The following is a 26,455-nucleotide window of genomic DNA, read 5'->3' as shown; positions in this document are numbered from 1 at the left end:
ATCAGATTTTTTTTCACTGTTATAATAACTTTAATTTACTTTGCATTTTACAGAAGTCTATGAACGATTTTAAAAAAGCACCTCCTTACCCCATATCACGTTTCTCTGATAGTTGCTAAGTAGGCAATGAGTATGTCAACAGCTTGAGCATCAACATCTTGCAAGGATTTCAGACCAACCAACCACTCACCAAACAACGTGGCAGCTTTTTTATCTTGTTTTTAATACAATGGTGTATCCACTGTAATGGCAAACCTGTCCAGCCACATCTCCACAACACGCTTGGCAAAATCAGTGATTAGCAAATTAGTTAGCTTTGGCACGGAGCTGTGCTCACTTGCCAGTGACAGCCTGGAAGCCGGTTTTGATACTGGCAACAGAACATCTAGAATGACAAGTTTCATGCTGTGGGAAATAGAGTCGCCCGTCCTTCTGCAGGATTGCGTCTGGTGATTGGCATGTGTGACAAGTGACATATTCCTTGATATATCTTCTCAAGACATTTTCTCTATTTCTGTTGGAATCTTTTTTGGATTACAAGTTGGTTATTACTATCTATAGAATCACTTGTACCCAATTCAGCCAACGAAAATGCAAGGAGATGTTTGGGCCGATGATGTAATAGTTAACAGATATCTGTAAAGTTCACAAAAGAAGTTTTCTTGGTTCCTACTCGGACGACCTGTGGAGGTTTCATGACAGATTTTCTTTTTTCCCCAGCAACCATATCTAGATTCTTTTCCCTCAGGATGTTGAACACTCGATTCAGTAGCTCCTCATATGTGTAGTCTCTTTCTGAGCCTGCCCAAGCAGGGCCTGATTACTGAATGACACACCATCATCTTTTTTGCTGTCTTCATCTTCCAGAGCCTCACCTTTCTCTAGTATTTCATCCTTATCTGGGAACTTGACCTTCTTTTTCTTCTTTTTATTGCCAAACATAATGTCAAGGTCATCCTCTGGTTCAGCTGATTCTTGAACACTACTTTCAATCTGAAGATCCTTTACACCTTCAGCTTCATCAATATCAAATATCTTTTCAGTTTTTTTCTTCTTTTTCTTTTGATTAAAGAATTTCAAGTCATCTGGATCATCAGAAGCATATTTCTTCCTACTGTCCTCTTCATCAGCTCCAAGTCTTTGTCCTCAGTTGGCTCTGGCTCCACTTCTTTCGTTTCTGAAGGCTGAGTTTCCTCTGTTTGGGTATCCCCTTCCTCATCTAACATAAAAGGCTTCTTCTTCTTTTTCTTCTTACTCTTAGTAGGATCAAAAATCATGTCGTCCCCAGACATGGCTGCAGTTTGAGTGAGCTCAGCACGGACCGGAAGTCAAATGGGTCAGCTGGAGTGCAATGGAGCGATCTCGGCTCACCGAAACCTCCGTCTCCCGGGTTCAAGCCATTCTCCTGCCCCAGTCTCGAGTAGCTGAGATTACAGGCATACAGCACCACATCCGGCTAATTTTGTATTTTTAGTAGAGACGGGGGTTTCTCCATGTTGGTCAGGCTGCTCTCGAACTCCTGACCTCAGGTGATCCGCCTGCCTTGGCCTCCCAAAGTGCTGGAATTACAGGTGTGAGTCACCATGCCCGGCCCAGTCAGATTTTAAGAACAAGAAAAATAGGACTGAGAAGAGAATTGTTAACAAGGAAAGAGGAAAAACGTCTTAGGAAGTAATTTTCTTAAAAAATATTACAGAGTTTGGGTAAAGGAAAACAGTATAAATGGTCTCTATGGTAAGGAAGAATTCCACTGTCAGCTCAGCCTATGTGGGCTAGAAATAAAGTGGGTGATGGGGCCATTTATTATCATTCATTTATTTTGTTCTATTTTTGCTTTTTGCCTGGGATACTTTTAGACCATTTCTGTGTAAGGTACTTTCACTTAGAATTTTACCTTGGGAGAAGGTGATTCAAACGTTGAGGCATAAAAACCTTAGAAGATAGAAAACTCATTATCCATTAATGATAAAATTTTATTAATATACATCACACATTTTATTTACATTTGTGCTATCACAGAGATTTTTGAGAATTCAGAGGAAATCCTATTTTTGCGAAATATAATAAAACTAATCAAAGATGCAGGATAAAATCATTAGGTGTATATATAAAGAATTTAATTAACATAGGTTTAATTTTTCAAAAATAACTTATTCATAATGAATATTTATTGATGTCCATAATGTACTATTACTGATATCAACATATCACAAATATTCTAGTAATAGCCGAGTGCTATGGCTTGAACCTATAATCCCAGCTACTTGGGAGGGTGAGGCAGGATTGCTTAAGGCCAGGAGTTCAAGACCAGCCTGGGCAACATAGTGAGACCTGGTCCCTAAAAAAATAAAAATAAAACAATTCTATAATGGGCTGGGCACGGTGGCTCATGCCTGTAATCCCACCACTTTGGAAGGCCAAGGTGGGTGGATCATAAGGCCAGGAGATCGAGACCATCCTGGCCAACATAGTGAAACCCTGTTTCTACTAAAAATACAAAAATTAGCTGGGCATGGTGGCACATTCCTGTAATCCCAGCTACTTGGGAAGCTGAGGCAGGAGAATCGCTTGAACCCGGGAGGTGGAGACTGCAGTGAGCCAAGATTGTACCACTGCACTCCAACCTGGTGACAGAGTGAGACTGTCTCAAAGAAAAAAAAAAATCTCTTAGTGTTCTAGAGAAATCAAGAATTTTTATAAACAAGAATATCAACATTTGGTTTTGTGTATAAGTGGCGTTTGTATTAAAATACTTTTTCAATGAACTGTATAAACTATGTTTTATTAAACTACAATATATCAGTAAAAAAAAAAAATTAACAATTTATGGCAAATAGTTTGCAATATATACATTTTATCATTTAATAATAAAAAATTAAATTAGGTTCCAGATAGGCAAAAGAAAACAAGTTAATGACAATAAATATTCAGTTTAAAATGAATATTATAATTTTGTTAAGTAAAATAGTTGTAAACATAGATTACTTAGAATGTATATTTCTAAAGATAAAGTTCTTTGACCTCATTGTAAAAGTAGTTGAATCGGTGATTTATCTCAATCCAACATAATAAGGTACAAATTTAATTTGCCTATGGAAGGTAAAATGTCCAAGTTAGCTAAGACTGCATATTGTTTCCTTACTACTTTTATGAAAGTTACATTAGAAATGACAACAACATTTTACCTTTATAGAATATCTATGTCAAAAAAATTTTACTAATGTATAAAATTAAACTGAGGGCTAGGTGAGGTGGCTCACACCTGTAATCCCAGTACTTTGGGAGGCTGAGGCGGGTGGATCACGAGGTCAGGAGTTCAAGACTAGCCTGGCCAACATGGCGAAACCGCGTCTCCACTAAAAATACAAAAATTAGCTGGGTGTGGTGGCACATTCCTGTAATCCCAGCTACTTGGGAGGCTGACTCAGGAGAATTGCTTGAAACCAGGAGGTGGAGGTTGCAGTGAGCCAAGATCACGTCACAGCACTCCAGCCTGGGTGAAAGAGCAAGACTCCATCTCAAATAAAAATAAAAATAAAAATAAAAATAAACTCAAGCACAGAGAAGGATATAAGAAAATCAACATGTTAATTATGAAGCATGGATATGACACATTTCTCATATCATGGGATATCTTTATTTGGCTTTTGCAGGAAAGACACTGAATCACACCCAGGTAGTATATCCCTACTTGGCAGCAATATTTTTTCTTCAAAAAAATGTTTATTCACATTCTGAGAGAATGGAGAAAATAAAAAAAATTTTTAAAATTAAAATGTTATGCTTTGTGATAAAAATACTTGCCGTAGAATGTTTATATTTGAATCTTTTAATATAGTTAATTTTTTTTGTTTTCTTTTTACTTTTTTCTTTTTCTTAGAGGCAGGGTCTCACTACATTGCCCAGGCTGGTCTTGACCTCCTGGCCTCAAGCAATCCTCCTGCCTTGGCCTCCCAAAATTTTGGGATTATAGGCATGACCCACGGTGCCTGGCCTATAGTTAAACTTCAATTAAATTTTAAGGTATTCTATTATGAAAATTTCAGAGGGAATATGGATAGAAACCACCCAAACTACTATTCTTTATACCATGGCTCTTTGGTATGTAGGTAAGACCATGTCCCACTCATTAACAATGATTTATTGCACCAGTGTCAACTCCTTCAAGTTCTGTCAGCTTGTATTATTTTTCCTGTTTAGTGCAGTTATAGGTAAAATTTCCATTTCTCTATCATCTTTGTTCCCACTACTGTTAAAGAGAATATTGCATTCTGACAAAATATACCAGTGCTAAAGGACTCATAAATCAGCCTCTGATATAATGATCTCACCTTTGTTTTACATACTTTCCTCTTTCTCTGCCATCTCTGGGATAAACAGTCCCTAGAATAGGAAAGTCTTCAGATGAATCTGAATAATTCCCTTGTAAACAAATTATTTTGACAGAAAAGCACAGACACAATCCCTCAGCCTGACGCTGTTCTCCCCTTCTCTCTATAAACCAAGATGCTCCTTGTCTTCAAATGCCAACGAATCATCTGTTTCACAGAACCATTCATAGAGAATCCAATGCCACCTCTCTGCTTACTCCACGGAGTGATTACTTTGTCTCATTTTCCAGAGCTGTTTAGTATACCTGGCTTTACACCTTCTTTGAATATATTTGTATATTTTTCTCATGTTTTCTCTCCTTCATTACATTGCTAATGCTTCAATATTAGATACAAGAGTTGGCGGGGCTCGGTGGCTCCTGCCTGTAATCCCAGCACTTTGGGAGGCTGAGGCAGGCAGATTACGAGGTCAGGAGATTGGGACCATCCTGGCTAACACAGTGAAACCCTGTCTCTACTAAAAATACAAAAAATTAGCTGGGTGTAGTGGCGGGTGCCTGTAATCCCAGCTACTTGGGAGGCTGAGGCAGGAGAATCACTTGAACCCAGGAGGCAGAGGTTGCAGTGAGCTGAGATCGCACCACCATGCTCCAGCCTGGTGATAGAGCAAGACTGTGTCTCAAAAAAAAAAAAATTAGACACAAGTTTGTTCCAACCAGGAATGGACTAATATTTGCCTGTAGTCCTATGAATTCAAATGAAACATTTTAATTTTTTCCTAGTTCCAAAATCTCATTCAAATCTATCCCCTCCTTTCCAACCCCCCAGGACCAAGGTCCTAGTTCAGGCTCTCATTGTTTCTCACCTGATGACTACAATAATCTTCTAATTATTTACCTAGCCTTCACTCTCTGACCTCTGACAATTCGTCTTTGATTTCTTTCCCAGTTATCCTTCTAAAACACAGTTCTAATGGTGTCACTCCCTAGCCTAAAAGCCTTCAATGGCTCCCACTGTCTACAAAATTAAATCCCTGTGGTATTCAAGGATTTACAACCTAATACTATCCTCCCTTTGTAATCCCACTTCCAATCACCCTTGCTACTCTATGCTATAAGCTACTTTTTTTTTTTCATTTTTAAATTTTTACTGTTTGAGACAAGGTCTTACTCTGCTGTTCAGGCTGGAGTGCAGTGGTACAAATCGTAGCTCACTGTAACCTCTAACTCCTGGGCTCAAGCAATCTTTCCACCTCAGCCTTAAGAGTAGCAAGGGCTATAGGCATGTGCCATCCCACTCAGCTAATTTTTAAATTTTTCTTTATTTTTGAGACTGAGTCTAGCTCTATTGCCCGGGCTGGAGTGCAGTGGCACAATCTTGGCTCACTACAACTGCCACCTCCCAGGTTCAAGCAATTCTCCTGCCTCAGCCTCCTGTGTAGCTGGGATTACAGGCGCCTGCCACGATGCCTGGCTAATTTTTGTATTTTTAGTAGAGATGGGATTTCACCATGTTGGCCAGGCTGGTCTCAAACTCCTGACCTCAAGTGATCCACCAGCCTCGGCCTCCCAAAGTGCTGGGATTACAGGCATGAACCACTGCACCAGGCCTCCACTAAATTTTTAGAAAATATTTTTGTAGAAATAGGGTCTTGCCATGTTGCCTAGGCTGGTGTCAAACCACTGACCTCAAGTGATCCTCTCACCTCAGTTTCCCAAAGTGCTGGGATCAAAGGAGTGAGCCACTGCACCTGGTCTCTATGGACTATTGTTTACCAAATACATTTTTGCCTATCACTATCTTCTTTCACTTTCTCTTCCCAAAATGGGCTTCTTCACATATCCATATTTTGCTCTGTAAAACAATCCAGCTTAACAGGATCACCTCCTAACACCTTTCTTCCGTTCCTAGTCAAACTTGTCCTTCTCCTTTCCAAGGCATGCTGTTTATGTCTCTGTTTTACACTTGCCATCTGCTCCGTACCCTAGAAGTAGTCCTGTCTTTATCTCCCTTTTATACTGTGAACAGCGTGAGAGCATGGGTGATGATTTATTCCTATTTCTGTGGCCACAGCCTAGCAAGTGGAGTGGGAGGAGGAGAGTACCTGCCCCTGGGAAATGAAAATATTTTTCTCTTTTTTTTTTTTTTTTTTTTTTTTTTTTGAGATAGGGTCTCACTCTGTTACCCAGGCTGGAATGCAATGGCACAATCAGGGCTCACTGCAGCCTTGACCTCCCGGGCTCAAACAATCCTCCTGCCTCAGTCTCCCAGTTATCTGGGACTACAGGTGTGGGCCACCATGCCTGGCTTTTTTTTTTTTTTTTTTGAGATAGAGTTTCACTCTTGTTGCCTAGGTTGGAGTGCAATGGCGCGATCTCGGCTCACAACTTCCGCCTCCAGGGCTCAAGCAATTCTCCTGCCTCAGCCTCCCGAGTAGCTGGGATTACAGGCATGTGCCACCCCGCCGCTAATTTTTTATTTTCAGTAGAGAGGGGGTTTCTCCATGTTGGTCAGGCTGGTCTTTAACTCCCTACCTCAGGTGATCCGCCCGCCTAGGCCTCGCAAAGTGTTGGGATTACAGGCGTAAGCCACTGCACCCAGCCCTGCCCGGCTAATTTTGTTCATTTTTTGTAGAGGTGGGGTCTCCCTACGTTGCCCAGGCTGTTGTCATTCTCCTGGACTCAAGCCATCCTCCCTCCTCGACCTCCCAAAGTGTTGGGATTACAGGCGTTAACTACCACGCCTGAAGGAAAACATTTCTGGTGTCTTAAAGGCATGGGGCAATTTCAAGCCTGTTTCTTGGAAGTAGTTCACATTCTTTAATTACAGACCTTCACCTGACCATGGCCGGGTGTGGTGGCTCACGCCTGTAAACCCAGCACTTCGGGAGGCCAAGGCAGGAGAATCACTTCAGCCCAGGAGTTGGAGACCAGCCTGGGCAATATAGCGAGACTCTGTCTCATCTCTCTCTCTCCAGATATACATAAAAGACATTCACCTGACCTGAGGAGTCCAGAGACCTTATAAACTGCTCTAGCTAGAAGTCAAGTTGGTAACTTGTGAGACAGGGAAGTTAAGCGTCTAAATTAACGTTATCAAACTTAAAAATCTATATACTGCATTCATCCTCTACATTTATTCTGTGCAAGCCCTCTAGGTATTAGAATCTATGAAAAGGAAATTTTACACTTAAGTCAAGAACACCTGTGCTCCCTTAACATATACCAAAATATTTGATAAATGACACAGTATTTTGAATTTGTAGGTGACTGGGTTTTCTTTTGCAGACCACACCTGTTAATATCACCTGGCTCTGTCTTGGGATCTACATTTAGTCTTGCCAACACTGGTCAATTGGCACGTGGTTTTCCGAACATCAGTCGCCTGGGACAGCTCTGTAATTACTTGTTAATTACTTGAGTCGAATGATTCCGGACTCGTGGTGGTTGCTTCGCCTTCATTGATCATTCACCATTTGGTTCTGTGCCAGCAGAATGTCCGGCTGCTTGGCCACAGGCATTGCACAAGCTGGCACCAGGATCGTGGCCTCTTCAAGTCAACGTCTGCCTGAGGGAATCCGGCGACACTAGCCCGCGTGGAAGAAGGGCTGAAGGTAGAGCAGGGAAACACGCCGCGACGCCTGCTGGTGGTTATTACCGGGGACCTCAAAGCGGCCGCCTGCCGATCCTCAACGCCAGGCAGCCGCCGGATGCGCTCAGGGCTGAACCTCGCAGCCCGGCCCCTCAGGGAGCCGGGGCGGGGGCGCGGGCGCGGGCGCGGGCGCGGGCGCGGGCGCGGGCGGGGGCGGGGCGGGGCGGGGCGCGGCGCGCGCGCGCGGAGGCCGCGGGCGGTGGTGGGGCGCGCGCGGAGAGGGAGGGGCGCGCCAGGGCGCGCGGCGGCCGCAGCGGCCTGTGGCGCCGTCACCCGGCGCACTCCGGCGGGTAGAGCGCGGTGCCGGTACCGCTGCTGCTGGCCAAGAGCGCGGGGACAGTTCGGGGCTGCGCCAGGGGCCGGCCAGCCTTCCCGGGGGTTCTGTTATCATGTCGCTGAGGCAGCGCCTGGCCCAGCTGGTTGGCCGTCTGCAGGACCCGCAGAAAGTGGCCCGTTTTCAGCGGCTGTGCGGGGTGGAAGCGCCGCCGCGCCGCTCAGCAGATCCAAGGGAGGATGAGAAGGCGGAGGCGCCCCTCGCCGGAGACCCTCGACTGCGAGGGCGGCCGCCGGGGGCGCCTGGAGGACCCCAGCCGCCCGGGAGCGACCGCAATCAGTGCCCCACCAAGCCGGACGGCGGCGGCGCCCCCAACGGCGTGCGGAACGGGCTGGCGGCCGAGCTGGGCCCGGCCTCGCCGCGGCGCGCGGGCGCCCTGCGCCGCAACTCGCTGACGGACGAGGAGGGCCAGCTGGCCCGCGTGAGCAACTGGCCGCTCTACTGCCTGTTCTGCTTCGGCACGGAGCTGGGCAACGAACTCTTCTACATCCTGTTCTTTCCCTTCTGGATCTGGAACCTGGACCCTCTGGTGGGCCGGAGGCTCGTGGTCATCTGGGTGCTGGTCATGTACCTGGGCCAGTGCACCAAGGACATCATCCGCTGGCCGCGGCCCTCCTCGCCGCCCGTGGTCAAGTTAGAGGTCTTCTACAACTCCGAGTACAGCATGCCCTCCACTCATGCCATGTCCGGCACCGCCATCCCCATTTCTATGGTCCTCCTCACCTATGGCCGCTGGCAGGTAAGGTTCCCTCTCGTCCTGTTCAGCCTGGGGGAGTTCAAAGAACTCGGAGTTCTCTTTGCTCTCTGCATTTATTTTAATTCGGCCGTTCCCCTCCAAAGCCTCTCTTTCCACAGGTTTTCACAATACCCTCAAACAGGCCCTTTCTGGGTTTTGAAAAATTAAGTGATTGGGGGAAACTAGAGACTTAGCCATTGAATTATATTTTAATATTAAATTCCCATGTAATGCCTTTCTTAGAACCCAAAGGACACACTTTTTCTAGAGTAATATATTGTCATTGGGCTTTGGTTGAGTTTTTAAAACGGCTTTAATTCTTGCAATGCACAGTGGAAGTGAATTTTTAAAATAATTAATCGCTATGTAAACTAAGACCCAGTTTCACCGTAATATATGGTGCCTTCCCTGAAACTGATTGTTTCAGAAAGAAGTAAAGTCATTAGCTTTACCGTGAGACAGTGTTTACAAAACCTTGCTGTAATTCCAAAACAAACGTGCTGGTTTCAAGCAATGAAGTAATCGATTTTCAGCGAAATTCCCTTTATGGAAGTTAACGGAGCACAGTGTGAGTTGTTTTTAAGGGGTGTGGTTGCTACTTTGCTGATAAAGTTTAATTATCTTCTGGATTACTGATCTGTAGTATCTAACAGTTGTTGAGCTACAACTGTAATACTATAGTATTATTACCTCATTAACTCTAAAAATGCATGGTTTAGAAGTTATTCTTAAAGATAGGGCTCTTGATCAGACTAGTGGGTTTATAAAAATGGCAAATGTGACAGCAGGTTCAGCCTGACAATCAGGAAGAGTTTTTTTTTTTTTAACCCTCTCTGAAAACTGCCAAGGGAAGAGTTTTTAATGGTAATCGTTTTTATTTTGCTTACTGCTTTTGTCCTTCCAATGTTTATCTGTCTTTGAATGGTAAGATTTGTTAATCCTGCAGACCAGTCCCTTATTTTAAGAATGAAGTGCGTAATTATGGAGACTCTAAGGAAACAAACTTCCTCTATTTTTCCCCTTTACTTCACAAAATCATTTTACATTAAGAAATACACATTCTGTGTAAAACTCCATTATGGTAAGCTTACTTATCCCACATTAAATTTCAGTGTAGATAAAATTTTGTCCCCATGGATAATTCTGTGTAGTGCATCTCTCTCACAATACATGGAAAATATGCATTGTGCATAGTAAGAATGGCAGAATTAGGAGGAAAGAGTACCATGGGAAGTTTTTTTCTGTTTAACCAAAGGAGCTGTACGGTGATGTTCAGATTGTGAAGCAGTGCTAACCTGTTTTGCGTGATAGATAAGTATCTCGAATTTTTCATTTAATCTAAGTATTTATGAATTTAAAATTTTCAGTGAGCTGTGTTTGGCCTGATGATGTTAGCTGATGATGTTTCTCTTATTTTCATGAGACTTTTAGGATTCTGTAACAATAGAGCCTTTTATGATGCCTTCTCAGTGAGTAGCTATTTTGTATGCTATTAGTATTAGCAGTCAAAGTAAGAGAAAATAGCTATTTTTGCTCTTTATTTGTTCTGGACACATACTAACTGGAAGTCTGAAAACAGTACTGCTGAATCGTTTATGGGATATTGATATCCTAACATTTCAGAGTTGTTTGAATTATCAGAATAAGCTTAGATTTTAGTTTTTAAACCTAGTTTATTTAATTCAAAGTTTAAGGAATTTGAGTATCATAGAATTTTAGACTTTGAAGCAGACTGGATGTTAGAAATCACCTAGTTTCAAACTGTCATTTTACAGATGTGCAAACTGACCAGTTACATTAAAATTAATCTTGTAATGCTTTAAATTTCTTGTTTTACATTTTTTCACTCTAAATTTGCATAATTTTTTGGTTAGCTGTTCTGAAAGAAAGCTTCCTGACGGAGTCTTGCTCTGTCGCCCAGGCTGAAGTGCAGTGGTGCAGTCTCGGCTCACTGCAACTTCCTCCTCCTGGGTTCAAGCAATTCTCTGCCTCAGCCTCCGGAGTAGCTGGGATTACAGGCGCCTGCCACCATGCTGGCTAATTTTTTAAGGATTTTTAGTAGAGACAGGGTTTCACCGTCTTGTCCAGGCTGGTCTTGTGCTCCTGACATCAGGTGATCCACACGCCTTGGCCTCCCAAAGTGCTGAGATTACAGGCGTGAGCCGCCACACCTGGCCTAAGCCTCCCTTATATGAAACTTCTGTGTTTATAAATGTTTGTAATAATCCAGTACAAAAAACAAGATGGCTTTTTAACCTTTTTCCTTTTTTTCCCCTAAGACTCGGGGTCTCACTATATTGCCTAGGCTGGTCTCGAACTCCTGGGCTCAAGTTCCAAAGTGCCACCTTGTTCAGCCCCTTTTCCTTTTTTTTTTAAGATCCTTGTTATCTATTGAAAAACAAAAGTACCCTCCTTTGCTTCAGTTGTTTGGGTCCTCTGCTCTGTCAATTAGTATTGTACTGCATTGGAGGCTTGTATAGAAAGCCTTTCCTCTAGAAACTGGGCGAAGAATTAAACAATGAAAGCCTGGTGTTTTTCTAAGAAGTTTTGGTTGGCAGTCTTGCCTATCTCCTGTGCCTCAGCTGCCTATTTGGTACAGGTATGGTTACTTACATATGCCTAGGATGCTGAAACATCTTTCGAAACTGAGTTCTCTTACATATACCATTCCTTTGTCTTGGCTTTACTGCTTCACTCCTCCCTACTACTTAATGTTTCTCCCCTCATTGAAATTTGCTCAAGATTCACCACCCAGAACATTTTAAATTAACCCTTTCTGTTTCATTATTCCTCACTTACACTTGAAATGACAGTATATGGCCAGGTGTAGTGGTTCACCCCTGTAATCCTAGCACTTTGGGAGGCTGAGGCGGGAGGACCCCTTGAGCCCAGGAGTTGGAGACCAGCCTGGGCAATATAGTGAGACCCTGTCTCTGCAAAAAAAAAAAAAAAAAATCAAAAATTAGCTGGTCATGGTGGCATATGCGTATAGTTCTAGCTAAAATTAGCTGGGCATGGTGGCATGTGCCTGTAGTTCTAGCTACTAGGGAGGCTGAGGTGGGAACATCACTTGAGCCTGGGAGGCTGAGGCTGCAGTGAGCTGTGATTGCACCACTGCATTCCAGCCTGGGTGATGGGTCAAGACCCTATCTCAGAGATAAACAAAGACAAGTGTACAAAACTCGGGGGTTGTTTAAAAATGCAGATTTCTACATTTCCCAGGGTAAGTTTCCCAGTGATTCTGATCCATTAGATAAGTGAGGAGTTGTATTTCTTCAAGATTGTTGTCTCAGCTTCTTTGAAATTCCAGTCTTTGATTTTTTTTTTTTTTGAAAACGAAATCTCTCTTTGTTGCCCAGGCTGGAGTGCAGGGTCGTGATCTCAGCTCACTGCAAACTCTGCCTCCTGGATTCAAGCAATTCTCCTGACTCAGCCTCCTGAGTAGCTGGGACTACAGGAGCACACCACCACCCCCAGCTAATTTTTGTATTTTTAGTAGAGTTGGGGTTTCACCATGTTGGCCAGGATGATCTTGATCTCTTGACCCCGTGATCCACCCCCCTCAGCCTCCCAAAGTGCTGGGATTACAGACGTGAGTCATTGCGCCCCACCTGAATTTTTTTAAGGTACCGTTATAAGACAAAGGAGAGTTTGGAATAGTGTAACTCCAAGTAGTTACTTAAAAAGTTTTCTGCATATATTTTATGGTGATGGATAATAGAAAATGTTATGACCTTTTTCCAGGGATTAAATAACTTAAGATCCATTGCGTAGGATAATGATTATTGCTCTCATATTATTCATTGGAATTTTTTGTAGCCCAAATTGGAAAACAAATTAAGAAAAAGAGGAGCATCTGATATAAAGACAATAAATAGTCCTTTGAAGAATAAGATAAACAATATGACGTTCCTTTTCCATTTATGTTTGCATGTTCTTTTCAGAAATAAAATTTCTTAATTTTTAAAGCTCTGACTTGAATTAATTTAATTTTAAAATAATATGGAATATAATCAGTTCTAATTGTATACTTTGTTTAATTATAAGGTTTTAGATTAGTTTCTTTTTTTTTTTTTTTTTTGAGACGGAGCCTCGCTCTGTCACCCAGGCTGGAGTGCAGTGGCCGGATCTCAGCTCACTGCAAGCTCCGCCTCCCGGGTTTACAACATTCTCCTGCCTCAGCCTCCCGAGTAGCTGGGACTACAGGCGCCCGCCACCACGCCCGGCTAGTTTTTTGTATTTTTTTTAGTAGAGATGGGGTTTCACCGTGTTAACCAGGATGGTCTGGATCTCCTGACCTCGTGATCTGCCCGTCTCGGCCTCCCAAAGTGCTGGGATTACAGGCTTGAGCCACCGCGCCCGGCCGATTAGTTTCATTTTTTTAAAATTAGTCTTTTTTTTTTTTTTTTTTTTTTGAGACAGGGTCTCATTCTGTCGCCCAGACTGGAGTGCAGTGGCACAGTTCCGGCTCATTGCAGCCTCAACCTCCCAGGCTTAAGTGATCCTCCCACCTCAGCCTCCCAAGTAGCTGGGACCACAGGCACACACTGCCATGGACAGATAATTTTGTTTGTTTGTTTGTTGTAGAGACAGGGTTTTGCCATGTTGCTTAGGCTGGTCTTGAACTCCTGGGCTCAAGTGATCCTCCCACCTTGGCCTCCCAAAGTGCTGGTATTACAGGTGTCAGCAACCTTGCCCGGCCAAAAATTAGCCGTAGCACTTAACTTTGTAGACAACTCATTGCCAACTAGTCTTTCACTTTATGTGCTTTTACTACTTTGTATTTTAATAACTTATATTTTATAATATTAATTATATTAGTAATGTTATGATAACATTGTTAATATTTATTTATTTTGAGACGGTATCTCACTCTGTTGCCCAGGCTGGAGTGCAGTGGTGCAATATTGGCTCACTGCAACCTCCACCTCCTAAGTTCAGGTGATTCTCCTGCCTCAGCCTTCTGAGTAGCTGGGATTACAGGCACCCACCACCATGCCCAGCTAATTTTTTTTTTTTTTTTCCTCAGTAGAGACGGTATTTCACCATGTTGGTCAGGCTGACCTCGAACTCCTGACCTTGTGATCTGCCCACCTCGGACTTCCAAAGTGCTGGGATTACAGGCATGAGCCACCGTGCCTGGCTGTTAATATATATTTTTAAGCACTTACTATGAATCTGACATTGTTTGAAATGTCTTTTACCTAATTTACTCTTCTGTAATATCCCAATGTTTGATCCTATTATTAGCATGGGTTTACAGATGAGGAAACTGAGGTTCAGGGAGGTTATATTATATAACTTAAGCAAAGTAACATAGCCAGTAAGTGACAGGGCCTCAGACTGACTCGAGCTTATATAGAAAATTCATTTTAAATCACACTTTGTGTGTGATTTTTAAGTATGCTTGCAGTAATATTATTTTTGAAATATATGATTGTGTTCTTAAAATACAAGAATAGCTTTTATATACTTTGAGAAGATCATTTGTGTTTGTGTATATACATACATATGCAACATCTGCAAATATTTGTGTTTTAAACATGTATTAAGATGTTGACTGAAATCAAAAGCTGATTTGTCACCTAATATAAATAAAAAATTTGATAAACACAGTAAGAGCTTTGGAAAAGAAAGACACGTAAGAATATTCTGTCAAAATGTGGTTTACTGTAAATAGAGGAAGCTGTCTGTGAGGTCATGAAAAGATAAATGGAAGAAAGGCAAAAAGTAAGAGTTACAAAAGTAGGTCACAAGACCAGAGGAGGCTGCAAGATCCAAGAAAAATTGATCACTATGGTAATTCTGGAAAGAAACACAGTTTATTAAAAAATTGAATTGGTTTGCCTCTTTTTTACTGAGCATGATACTTGTGTTTGAAATTCACATTTTCCTGAGTTTATAAGTGCTTATTACTAATTCTTTTTTCTTTTTTTTTGGATACGGAGTCGTCGTCTTGTCACCAGGCTGGAGTGCAGTGGCATGATCGTGGCTAACTACAGCCTCTGCTTCCTATGTTCAAATGATTCTTCTACCTCAGCCTCCTGTGTAGCTGGGATTACAGGTGCGCGCCACCACACCTGGCTAATTTTTGTATTTTTTTTTTTGAGATGGAGTCTTGCTGTGTTGCCCAGCCTGGAGTGCAGTGGCACGATCTTGGCTCACCCACCACATGCCCATCTCTTCTAAAAATACAGAAATTAGACTGGGTGCTGTGGCTCACGCCTGTAATCCCAGCACTTTTGAAGGCCGAGGAGCATGGATCGCCTGAGGTCAGGAGTTCAAGACCAGCCTGACCAATATGGTGAAACCCTGTCTCTACTGAAAATACAAAAATTAGCTGGGTGTGGTGGCGGGTGCCTGTAGTCCCAGCTACTCGAGAGGCTGAGACAGGAGAATTGCTTGAACCTGGGAGGCAGAGATTGCTTGAACCCTGGTGACAGAGTGAGACTCCGTGTTAAAAAAAAAAAAAAAAGAAAGAAAGAAAAGAAAAAAAACCATGAAGAGGAGAGAACATTTCTTTCTCTGCCCCACAGCTTCTAGGGTCTTTTTTTCTAAAGGATTCAGTGTTAGACTATTTCTTGTTTAGCTTCCCAGAGAAGTTCCAGCTACTCGGGAGGCTGAGACAGGAGAATTGCTTGAACTAGGAGGCAGAGGTTGCTTGAACCCTGGTGACAGAGCGAGACTCCGTCTCAAAAAAAATATGAAGAGGAGAGTACATTTCTTTCTCTGTCCCACAGCTTCTAGGGTCTTTTTTTAAAGGATTCAGTGTTAGACATTTCTTGTTTAGCTTCTCAGAGGTAGTCTCTACTTTTGCAGACATACATTTATGTAGTTGTTTGTTTGAGACAGAATTTTGCTTTTGTTGCCCAGGCTGGAGTGCAATGGCACGACCTTGGCTCACTGCAACCTTAGGCTCCCAGGTTCAAGCGATTCTCCTGCTCAGCCTCCCAACTAGCTGGGATTACAGGCGCCCACCACCATGCCCAGCTAATTTTTTGAATTTTTAGTAGAAATGGGTTTTCAACATGTTGGCCAGGCTGGTCTTGAGCTCTTGACCTCAGGTGATCCACTCGCCTCGGCCTCCCAAAGTGCTGGGATTACAGGCATGAGCCACCGCACCCGGCCTATATAGTTTATTATTCATACACAAGGTGACGTACTGTACCGTTCTGGATCTTGCTTTTATCACTTAGTAATGTATTGCGAAGACCTTCTTTCCCCTCCCTCCCTCCCTCCCGTTCTTCCTTCCATCCATCCATCTTTCTTTTCCTCTTTCTCTTTCCTTCCCATCCTTCCTTCCTTCCTTTCTATTTCTTCTTTTTTTCTTACCATTTTTGTTTTTACATAGGTTTCACCATGTTGCCCAGTTTGATCTCAATCTCCTGGGCTCAAATGATCCCTCTGCTTCGGCCTCCCAAAGTGCTGGGATTACAGGCATGAGCCACCATGCCCAACCCTTTTTTTTTTTTTTTTTTTTTTTTTAAGATTCGGGCTCCCTCTGTCGCCCAGGATGGAGTGCAGTGGTGCCATCTTGGCTCACTGCAACCTCCACCTTCCGTGTTCAAGCAATTCTCCTGTCCCAGCCTCCCACATAGCTAGAATTACAGGCACCCACCACCATGCCCAGCTAATTTTATTTATTTATTTTTTCATGTTTTCAGTAGAGATGGGGTTTCACTGTATTGGACAGGCCGGTCTCCAATTCCTGACCTTTAGTGATGCACCCGCCTCTGCCTCCCAAAGTTCTGGGATTGTAGGCGTGAGCCACCGTGTCTGGCCCTTTTTTAAAAATTCCAACAATTAATGAATACTAATTATGTATCTGTGATATTTTTAGATGCCTTACATAAATCTTTTTTTTTTTTTTTTTTGAGACCGAGTTTCGTGCTTGTTGCCTAGGCTAGAGTGCAGTGGCGTGCGATCTCAGCTCACTGCAACCTCCACCTCCTGGGTTCAAGTGATTCTCCTGCATCAGCCTCCCGAGTAGCTAGGATTACAGGCGCCCACCACCATGCCCAGCTAATTTTTCTTTTTATTGTTTTTCTTTTTGGGACAGAGTTTCACTCTTGTTGCCCAGTCTGGAATGCAAAGGCCCGATCTCAACTCACTGCAACCTCCACCTCTCAGGTTCAAACAATTCTCCTGCCTCAGCCTCCCGAGTAGCTGGGATTACAGACATGCTACCACGCCCGGCTAATTTTTGTATTTTTAGTAGAGACAGGGTTTTGCCATGTTGACCACGCTGGTCTTGAACTCCTGACCTCAGTGATCCACCTGCTGCAGCCTCCCAAAGTGCTGGAATTACAGGTGTGAGCCACCACACCTGGCCTAAATTAATTCTTTTAATACTCATGAAATCCTGTATTTTCACTAGTTTGCAAAAGAAACTGAGGCAGAGGACGGTTGACTAACTTGCCCAAGATTACTCAGCAAGTACATACCTTACAGAGCCTGGATTCAAACCCAGGCACTTTGACTGCAAAATGATGCTATACTACTGGATCATGTTGCTGCTTCTCTCTGTCTCTCTGTCTCTGTCTCTGTCTCTGTCTCTGTCTCTCTCTCTCTCTCTCTCTCTCTATATATATATATTTTTTTTCTTTTCTTTTTGTTTTTTGAGATGGAGTCTCACTTTGTCGCCCAGGCTGGAGTGCAGTGGTGTGATCTCAGCTCACTGCAACCTCCATCTCCTGGGTTCAAGCAATTCTCCTGTCTCAGCCTCCTGAGTAGCTGGGATTATAGGCACGTGCCAACATGCCTGGCTAATTTTTGTATTTTTAGTAGAAATGGGGTTTCACCATGTTGGCCAGGCTGGTCTTGAACTCCTGACCTCAAGTGATCTGCCCACCTTAGCCTCTGAAAGTGTCCATATTAATACATTCTACATTTTATATATATATATGTGTGTGTGTATATATATATGTGGAGAGAGAGAGAGGGAGAGGCAAACAGAGAAGGAGAGAGAAAATGCTATCTAATTTTTGTCACATTTGCATGCTGTTCCAATATATTAATATGACATAATTTAATAAGTTGACTATTTCTATACATATATTTAGATATTTATTTATTTTCCCAGAGCTCCCCTCAAGTATTCCAATACCTTTAGTTTTCCAGTTGTTTGCTAGTATAATGACACAGTGACTGTTTGTTGGAACACATTACTATGTCAAAGAATATATGGGCATTTAAATTTTAACAGATAACGTAAAATTGCCTGTCATAAAGACTACTAACTTACATTCCTCCCGGAAATGTATGAGAGTATCTGGTTTCCTATGCTCTTACTGTTGCAGTATGTTATCAAATTTATTGATCTTCCTCAAAATAATTTTTCTTAAATTTTTAAAAAATAATTTTTACGTGGCCGGGTGTGGTGGCTCATGCCTGTAACCACAGCACTTTGGGAGGCTGAGGTGGGCAGATCACCTGAGGTCAGACATGGAGAAACCCTGTCTCTACTAAAAATACAAAAATTAGCTCAGTGTGGTGGCAGGCACCTGTAATCCTGGCTACTCGGGAGGCTGAGGCAGGAGAATCGCTTGAACCTGGGAGGTGGAGGTTGCAATGAGCCAAGATCATGCCACTGCACTCCAGCTTGGATGACAGGAGCGAAACTCCATCTCAAAAAAAAAAAGGGTATGTGTGTATATATATATGTAATATATATATAAAATATGTATGTTATATATAAAATATATATTTATAAAAATATATATAATATATATAAGTAATTTTAACATTGTATTTAATTTGAATTAATCTTATGAGTAAAGTTGAAGAACATTCCATAGGTTTATTGACCACTTATGTTTCCTTTTCTGTGAGCTGTCTATTCAAAGCATTTCTCTTATTTTTTTCAGTTAGATTATTGGTATTTTACTTACTGATCTTTACAGACTTTAAAAAATTTTTTATTTCTGTGGATACCTAGTAGGCATATTTATAGGGTACATGTTGATTTTTAAACACTGTATCTTTTTTAGTGGTTGCTTCACCTTAAAATAATACTACACTAGTTCAAGTATAGCATCAGAACCTTGCAACAGTATGTTTCCACTTTTCCCCGCCCTGCCTTTGTCATGCATTTATATCTACATATGTCCTAAGACTCACAATTCATCATTATTATTTTTGTATAATGTTCCAATATATGATATAGAATGTCCTAATATGGTTTTGAAATTATAAAACCTAATATGGTTTTATAATTTTTCTCTTACCTAAAGAGCCTCTTTTCACATTTTTTCTACTACAGATCTGCTGGTGAATACATTTCCTTAGCTCTTTTATTTGAAAAATATTTTGAATTAATTTTTGGAAAAATATTTTCGTGAGATACAGAATTCCAAAAATGAATAGATACAGAATTCAGAATTCTAGGTTGATATTTTTGTGTTTTCTCTTGGCACTTCTTTTTTTTTTTTTTTTGAGATGGAGTCTTTTTTTTTTTTTTTTTTTTTTTTTTGAGACGGAGTCTTGCTCTGTCGCCCAGGCTGGAGTGCAGTGGCCGGATCTCAGCTCACTGCAAGCTCCGCCTCCCGGGTTTACGCCATTCTCCTGCCTCAGCCTCCCGAGTAGCTGGGACTACAGGCGCCCACCACCTCGCCCGGCTAGTTTTTTGTATTTTTTAGTAGAGACGGGGTTTCACCGGGTTAGCCAGGATGGTCTCAATCTCCTGACCTCGTGATCCACCCGTCTCGGCCTCCCAAAGTGCTGGGATTACAGGCTTGAGCCACCGCGCCCAGCCTGAGATGGAGTCTTGTGTTCTTCCCCAGGATGGCATGCAGTGGCCTGATCTTGGCTCACTGCAGCCTCCACCTCCTGGGTTCAAGCAGTTCTCCTGCCTCAGCCTCCCAAGTAGCTGGGACTACAGGCGAGCACCAACATGCCAGACTAATTTTTTTGTAATTTTAGTAGACATAGGGTTTCACCATGTTGGCCAGGCAGGTCTCAAACTCTGAACCTCAAGTAATCTGCCCGCCTCAGCCTCCCAAAGTGTTGGGATTACGGTTGTAAACCACTGTGCCCAGCCACTTTTGGCACTTTAGTACTATGTTGTACCATTGCCTTCTGACTTGCATAGTTTTTGGCAAAAATCTGCTGAAATTCTTATTTGTGATCCCCAGTACTTAATATGTATTGTTTATTCTGGCTGGTTTTAAAAATTTCTCTTTTTCCCTAGTTTTGAGCAATTTAAAAATGATGTGCTTTAACATGCTTTTTTCTTTATATTTCTTCTGCTTTGAGGTCATTGAGCTTGAATCCATGGGTTTGTAGTTTTCATTATATTTGGAAGATCTTCAGCATTATTTTTAGAATTTTTTTCCTCTCCTTTCCCCACTTCCATTCTCTTCTTTTGAAATTCCAATTTCAGGCTGGGTGGGATGGCTCACGCCTGTAACCCCAGCACTTTGGGAGGCCGAGGCTGGCGGATCACGAGGTCAGGAGATCAAGACCATCCTGGCTAACACAGTGAAACCCTGTCTCTACTAAAAATACAAAAACAATTAACTGGGCATGGTGGCAGGCGTCCCAGCTACTCGGGAGGCTGAGGCAGGAGAATGGTGTGAACCCGGGAGGTGGAGCTTGCAATGAGCCGAGATCACGCCACTGCACTCCAGCCTGGATGACAGAGTGATACTCCATCTCAAAAAAAAAAAAAAAAGAAGAAATTACAGTTTCATGTGTTTTAAACTGTTCATTCACAGGTCACTGAAGCTGTATTCTTTCTTTTTCTTTTTTCCAGAATTTTTGCTTTCCCTGCTTCCTTTTTTACAGTTTCTATTGCTGTGGCTTTAAGTTCACTTACCTGTTCTTTTGCAATCTCTAATTTTCTGGTAATTTTATCAAATAGGATAGTGTATAATTTCAGATTCTGTGTAGTTTATATCTAAAACTTGCATTTGGGTCTTTTAAAAAATCCTCTATATTCTTGAGTAAGTTCAGAAGATTTTTAAAAATTATAATTGGGTCCTGGGCACAGTGACTCACACCTGTAATCCCAGCACTTTGGGAGGCCAAGGCAGGCAGATCACCTGAGGTCAGGAGTTTGAGACCAGCCTGGCCAACATGGAGAAACCCCATCTCTACTGAAAATACAAAAATTAGCTGGCATGGTGGTGGGTGCCTGTAATCCCAGCTACTTGGGAGTCTGAGGCAGGAGAATTGCTTGAACCCAGGAGGTGGAGGTTGCTGTGAACTGAGATTGTGCCACTGCACTCCAGCCTGGGTGACAGCATGAGACTGTGTCTCAAAAAATATATATATTATTGGGTACAGAGTCTCACTGTCACCCAGACTGGGGTTCAATTGAGAGATCTTAAACCCAAGAGCCTTGAACTCTTCGGTTTAAGGGAACCTCCTGCCTCAGCATCCAGAGTAGCTAGGACCGCAGGTGTGTGCCACCATGCCTAATTTTTTTTTAATTTTTTAAATTTTTTAATTTCTAATTTTTTGGTTTGTTTTTTTGAGTCAGAGTCTTGCTCTGTTGCCCAGGCTAGAGTGCAGTGGTGCGGTATTGGCTCACTGCAACTTCCGTCCCCCGGATTCAAGTGATTCTCCTGCCTCAGCCTCCCAAGTAGATGGGATTACAGGTGCTTACCACTGTGCCCAGGTAATTTTTGTATTTTTAGTAGAGATGGGGTTTCACCATGTTGGCCAGGCTGATCTCGAACCCCTGGGCTCATGCTGTCCTCTCACCCCGTTTTCCCAAAGTGCTGGGATTACAGCACCTTGCCCAGACAATTTGTAAGATGTTTTATAGCAGTCTTAAGATATTTATCTTCTAATTCCATCATATTTGTCATCTTTCTGTGTTTCTAATATTTCTCCTGATTATAGATCATATTTTCCTAACTCCTTGCTCGGTAATTTTTATAGAGTTTTGGATTTTGTTGTATTTCTTTACATAGTCTTGGACTTTGTTCTGGTGTGCAGTTAAATTACTTGTCAGTTTAAATCCTTCTAGGTTTGATAGGATGGTCCGGAATAATCGTAGGCTAAGGCTAATTTAGCCTCACTGCTTACATGATAACCTTCCAACCATTCTACCTAATTCTCTCTTCACTGCTTGATGGGAAAGCAATTGCAAGCTTATATGAGCTTTGGGAATTGTTTGGCCTGCTCCTCTTCAGTAGTTTTTTCTCCACTCTGGTGGACTTTCTCCCCATGCATGCACAGATTAGTACTCAGCCAGCAACTTCATGAGTTCCCTGTACACATCTCCAGGGCTCAGTCTCTGAGATTTGTCTCTCCAATACTCTGTCCTGCAAATTACAGACTTTTTGGCCTCTGAGAATACTAGTCTTTCTCCCCTTAACTCAGGGAAACTGCTGGACTCAGTTTTGATTGTTCCTCCTGTGCTCTACAGCCTGGAAACTGCCTCTAGCAGCAGGATAATGCAATCATAGGGCTCATTGTTTCCCTTTTCTCATGGATATGAGTTTCACAAGAAAAACTCTCAAAAAAAAAAAAAGGAGGATTTATTTGAAAAACATATAAACACACAACAGAATGCTTCATAAGTCACTTTAAACAATAAAATAGGCAATAATAACATATTTTTATAAGCATACTCAGGTATACTAATGACAGTTGCACAGGTACAACAGTTATGAGCAGATGAACTGTATTCATAAAGAAGGTCATTGGCTGGGCATGGTGGCTCACGCCTGTAATCCCAGCACTTTGGGAGGCTGAGGCAGGCGGATCACCTGAGGTCAGGAGTTCGAGACCAGCCTGGCCAACATGGTGAAACCCTGTCTCTACTGAAAATATAAAAAAATAACTGGGTGTGGTGGTAGGCACCTGTAATCCCAACTACTCGGGAGGCTGAGGCAGGAGAATCACTTGAACTCAGGAGGTGGAGGTTGCAGCAAGCCAAGATCCATTGCACTCCAGCCTGAGCAACAAGAGCGACACTCCGTCTCAAAAAACAAAAAAAAAAAAAAAAGGAGGTCGGCCAGGAGCAGTGGGTCATGCCTGTAATCCCAGCACTTTGGGAGGCTGAGGCAGGAGGATAACTTGAGCTCAGGATACCAGCCTGGGCAACATGGTGAAACCCCATCACTACAAAAAATACAGAAAGTTAACCAGGCGTGGTGGTGTGTGCCTGTAGTCCCAGCTACTCTGGAGGCTAAGGTGGGGAAAATCACCCGAGGCTGCAGTGAGCTGTAACCACATCAGTGTACTCTAGCTTGGGCAACTGAGTGAGACCCTGTCTCACAAAATAGTAATAATAATAGAAGGAGGTCAAGGCTGGGCATGGTGGCACCTGCCTGTAATCCCAGCACTTTGGAAAGCCAAAGCAGGAGGATCACTTGAGGCCAGGAGTTCGAGACCAGCCTGGGCAAAAAATCAAGACCTTATCTTTACACAAAATTTAAAAATTAGCCAGGTGTGGTGGTATGTACTTGTAGTCCCAGATATGGAAGCTGAGGTGGGAGGATCACTTGAGCCCAGGAGTTGGAGGCTGCAGCGAACTATGATCATGCCACTGTGTCTTAGCCTGGGAGATAGAACGAGACCCTGTAAGTAAAAAATGAAAATTAAAAAAAATAAAGAGTTAAAAAAGTGAAGTACAAACATGTATCACTATGGCTGGTAATTGTGTGCACTCTACTTTATTAACTGTGATCATCATCTGAAATACCATGATAGACAACCTGAGCCTTTTGATGAGGTCCATCAAAAACCACATGGGCCAGCTACCACACATGCAGTCACCCAAAGAGTCAAGATCTCAAGAAATTTTATCTTTCACAAATGCAGATGTACATCACTTCATTTATTAAGTTTCTAGATTTTTACCTTGAGAACCAGGGAAGCTGATGGTGTAACTCCCAGTCCATGGCTGAAAGCCTCAGGATCTGGGTGGTTGCTGGTGTTAAGTATGTGCTGGAATCCAAAGGCTGGTGAGCCTGGAGTTCTAACATCCAAGGCAGCAGAAGAAAAGCCTGTCCCAGCTCCCAAAGAATCCAGTTCACCTTCTGAATATGTTCTCTCTGGGCCTCCTGCAGATTAGATGGTGCATGCCAACACTGAGGGCAGATCTTTCCCATCTAGTCCACTCTGACTCATACACTAATCTCCTCTGGAAACATGCTCACAGACACACCTAAAATGATACTTTACCAGATTTCTAGATATTTCTTAATCCAGTCAAGCTGACACCTAAAATTAAGTCCAAAAATTCAAACCTTTTCAACTTCACACCCATATGTGTAAACTATACACAATTTCCATGTAGAGACAATAGCAAGAAAATACTTCACCTAACATGATACAGCTACCCCATGTACAATCAAAAATGTGCTAATTTCTTCCCTAGAATTTGGCTTTCAACTTCCAGGATTTTAATATTTTGGGTTTGTAATTTTCAGGATTTCAGATATTAGAGATTTTAGACTTTAGAGATTTTGATCTTTCAGGATTTCAACATTCAGGATTGTGTCTTTTGGGATTATGACTGACACCAGTTCTGACATAGACTGTTTAGGCCACAGAGCCTAAATAGTTGCTATCAGGCTCTTTACAAAAAGCTTTGCTAAGTCCCTGACATAGATAGTGTCAATGGCAGTAGAGAGAAATGGGTGAATTTGATAGATACTAAGAGGTAGAATTGACAAAACATGGTGACTTATTGGATATATCAGTAAGAAGGAAAAAAGTATTGTTCTGAGGTTTCCTGCTTGGCAAGCTGAGAAGTAGTAGTTTGGTTTATAGAAATAGCAAATATTGAAAGTGGGTCAGATTTGGGGAAAGTGGCAAGGGCATGGAGATGACTTCAGTTTTAGGTATGTTGAGTTTGAGGTGTCTATAAGTCATCTGGAGCTGTCCAGGAGATGGTTCTATACATGAAAGATCAGGACTGGTTTCGTGTCATCAGCATATAGGTGCAATATGAGGTGGTGAGAGTGGATAATATTGCCCTGAAATAGTACACACAGAAGAAGAGAGGGTCTGCTGGGCACAGTGGCGCACGTCTATAATCCCAGCACTTTGGGAGGCTGAGAAGGCTGGATTCCTTGAGCCCAGGAGCTCAAGACCAGCTTGGGCAACATGGTGAAACCGCCCCTCCCTTTTTTTTTTTTTTTTTGAGACAGAGTTTCGTTCTTGTTGCCCAGGCTGGGATGCAATGGCACGATCTCGGCTGACTGCAACCTCCACCTCCAGGGTTCAAGTGATTGTTCTGCCTTAGCCTCCTGAGTGACTGGAATTACAGGCATCTGCCACAATGCCTAATTTTTTGTATTTTTAGTAGAGATGGGGTTTCATCACATTGGCCAGGCTGGTCTCAAACTCCTGACCTGAAGTGAGCCACCCATCTCAGCCTCCCAAAGTTCTGGGATTACAGGCATGAGCCACCGTGCCCAGCCAAAACCCCATTCTCTATGAAAAATCCAAAAAAATTAGCTAGGCATGGTGCCATGTGCCTGTAGTCTCAACTACTTGGAAGGCTGAGGTGGGAGAAACACCTGAGCCTGGGAAGTTAAAACTACAGTGAGCCATGACCGCGCTAACTGCACTTCAGTCTGGGGGATGGAGTGAGATCTTTTCTCAAAACAAATAGCAGAGGGTCTAGGAAAAGAATCTTTAAAGATATCAATATTCAAAGAATGGGTAGAGTAAAAAGAACCTGAAACAGTCTGGATGTGGTGGCTCATGCTTTGGGAGGCCGAGGCTGGAGGATTGCTGGAGCCAGGAGTTCAAGACCAGCCTGGGCAACATAGTGAGACCAGGGTGCTATGGAAAAAAAAAAAAAAAATTAGCCAGGTGTTGCGGCTCATGCCTGTAGTCCTAGCTGCTAAAGAAGCTGAGATAGGAGAATCCCCTGAGCCCAGGAGGTCAAAGCTGCAGTGAGCTTTGAAGGCACCACAGCACTCTAGCCTGGTCAACAGAGTGAGACCTTGTCTCAAAAGAAAACAGAAGAAAACCTGTAACAGAATATGAAAAATAGCAGTTTGAGAGGTAAGACTATATCTTAGGGATAGTCTATGTGTGTGCTGGGGGTTCTAGTAAAAAACTTATTTGGACTAGCTTAAGCAAAAAGAGGACATTTATTTGAAGGCTAGAAGGGGCATCTCATGGAAGCCAAGGGTAAGAAAGTGCTTTTGGACCTTCTGAGGGATTGGAACCAGACTCTGGACCCCTATCAGAACTAAAGGTCCACCCTCAATCTTTGTTTCTTAGGGTTGCATGGTCTCTTATTTCTGCTGCTTTCTTCTCTCTCTCTGTTTTCATACACACATGTCTGCCTCACTCATAGTTCCATTTTTATAAGTTCAAGCACACAGTAGAGACTCTCTTTCTGACTTTATTTGCAGCTACTTTTAGAAAAAAGAATCTGATTGGCTCAGCACAGCCAACGGTTTTGCTTCCCTAGGGCCAAGTGTCCAT

The 26,455-nt window shown here is 42.7% G+C and overlaps 1 protein-coding gene and 1 pseudogene across 2 annotated transcripts in view; one reads left to right on the top strand and one right to left on the bottom strand.

Annotated features, from left to right (window-relative positions):
• Window positions 1-243: 243 nt before the first annotated feature.
• On the bottom strand, window positions 244-1,737 carry LOC103229158 (eukaryotic translation initiation factor 2 subunit 2 pseudogene; annotated as a pseudogene).
• A 6,465-nt stretch (window positions 1,738-8,202) lies between these two features.
• SGPP1 (sphingosine-1-phosphate phosphatase 1) overlaps window positions 8,203-26,455 on the top strand; it is a 41,235-nt gene continuing 22,982 nt past the window's right edge. For both annotated transcript variants that reach the window (XM_037984099.2, XM_007986930.3), the window contains exon 1: window positions 8,203-9,055. In XM_037984099.2, coding sequence (XP_037840027.1) covers window positions 8,372-9,055 — 684 coding nt within the window. In that variant the 5' untranslated portion in view covers window positions 8,203-8,371. The remainder of the gene's footprint in view (window positions 9,056-26,455) is intronic.

The sequence above is a fragment of the Chlorocebus sabaeus genome, chromosome 24 (assembly GCF_047675955.1).
Source record: "Chlorocebus sabaeus isolate Y175 chromosome 24, mChlSab1.0.hap1, whole genome shotgun sequence".
NCBI classification, from domain to species: Eukaryota; Metazoa; Chordata; class Mammalia; order Primates; family Cercopithecidae; genus Chlorocebus; species Chlorocebus sabaeus.
Note: the sequence above shows the minus strand (reverse complement) of the source record. Positions and strands in the feature narration are given on the sequence as shown.